The 658-nt window shown below is 68.7% G+C and overlaps 1 protein-coding gene across 1 annotated transcript; it reads left to right on the top strand.

Annotated features, from left to right (window-relative positions):
• The first annotated feature begins 6 nt into the window (after positions 1–6).
• ZNF513 (zinc finger protein 513) lies at positions 7–652 on the top strand. The gene has a single exon (XM_005430697.2). The coding sequence runs from the start codon at positions 151–153 to the stop codon at positions 580–582; it is 432 nt and encodes a 143-aa protein (XP_005430754.1). The 5' UTR covers positions 7–150; the 3' UTR covers positions 583–652.
• Positions 653–658: the final 6 nt, after the last annotated feature.

The raw sequence follows: 658 nt of genomic DNA, 5'->3' as shown, positions 1-658 counted from the left end.
GGCCTGGCCGAGCAGGTGTGCGGGCGCTGCAGCCTGGCGGTGCTGGGCACCGAGCCGGGTGCCAGCCCCCGCAAGGGCACTGGGGACAAGGGCTTTGCCTGCAGCCTCTGCCCCTTCGTCACCCACTACCCCAACCACCTGGCGCGGCACATGAAGACGCACAGCGGGGAGAAGCCCTTCGCCTGCCCGCTCTGCCCCTACGCCTCCGCCCACCTGGACAACCTGAAGCGGCACCAGCGCGTGCACACGGGCGAGAAGCCCTACAAGTGCCAGCTCTGTGACTACGCCTGCGGCAACCTGGCCAACCTCAAGCGTCACGGGCGCATCCACTCAGGCGACAAGCCCTTCCAGTGCAGCCTCTGCAGCTACAGCTGCAACCAGAGCATGAACCTGAAGCGGCACATGCTGCGGCATACGGGCGAGAAGCCCTTCCAGTGCCGGGACTGCTCCTACACCACTGGGCACTGGGACAACTACAAGCGCCACCAGAAGATCCACGGCCACACGGCCGAGAGCTGGGTGAACCCGCGCAATGCCAAAGCCCTCCTGGCCCCCCCAGCCGTGGGCACGGCCCTGCCCTGAGACAGCACTTAGCCCGGCAGGGGGCCTGGGGTGCCTGCCCTCCCCGGGGGAGGGAGCACAGGCGGGCACCTCCACG

This window comes from Geospiza fortis, unplaced genomic scaffold (assembly GCF_000277835.1).
Source record: "Geospiza fortis unplaced genomic scaffold, GeoFor_1.0 scaffold1103, whole genome shotgun sequence".
In the NCBI taxonomy this organism is placed as follows: Eukaryota; Metazoa; Chordata; class Aves; order Passeriformes; family Thraupidae; genus Geospiza; species Geospiza fortis.
The sequence above is the reverse complement of the archived record's forward strand: the minus strand, read 5'-3'. Positions and strand labels throughout refer to the sequence as shown.

What these genes read in the sequence shown, in the direction of transcription:
- ZNF513 (XM_005430697.2), top strand. Translation starts at nt 151, where the DNA reads ATGAAGACGCACAGCGGGGAGAAGCCCTTCGCCTGCCCGCTCTGCCCC.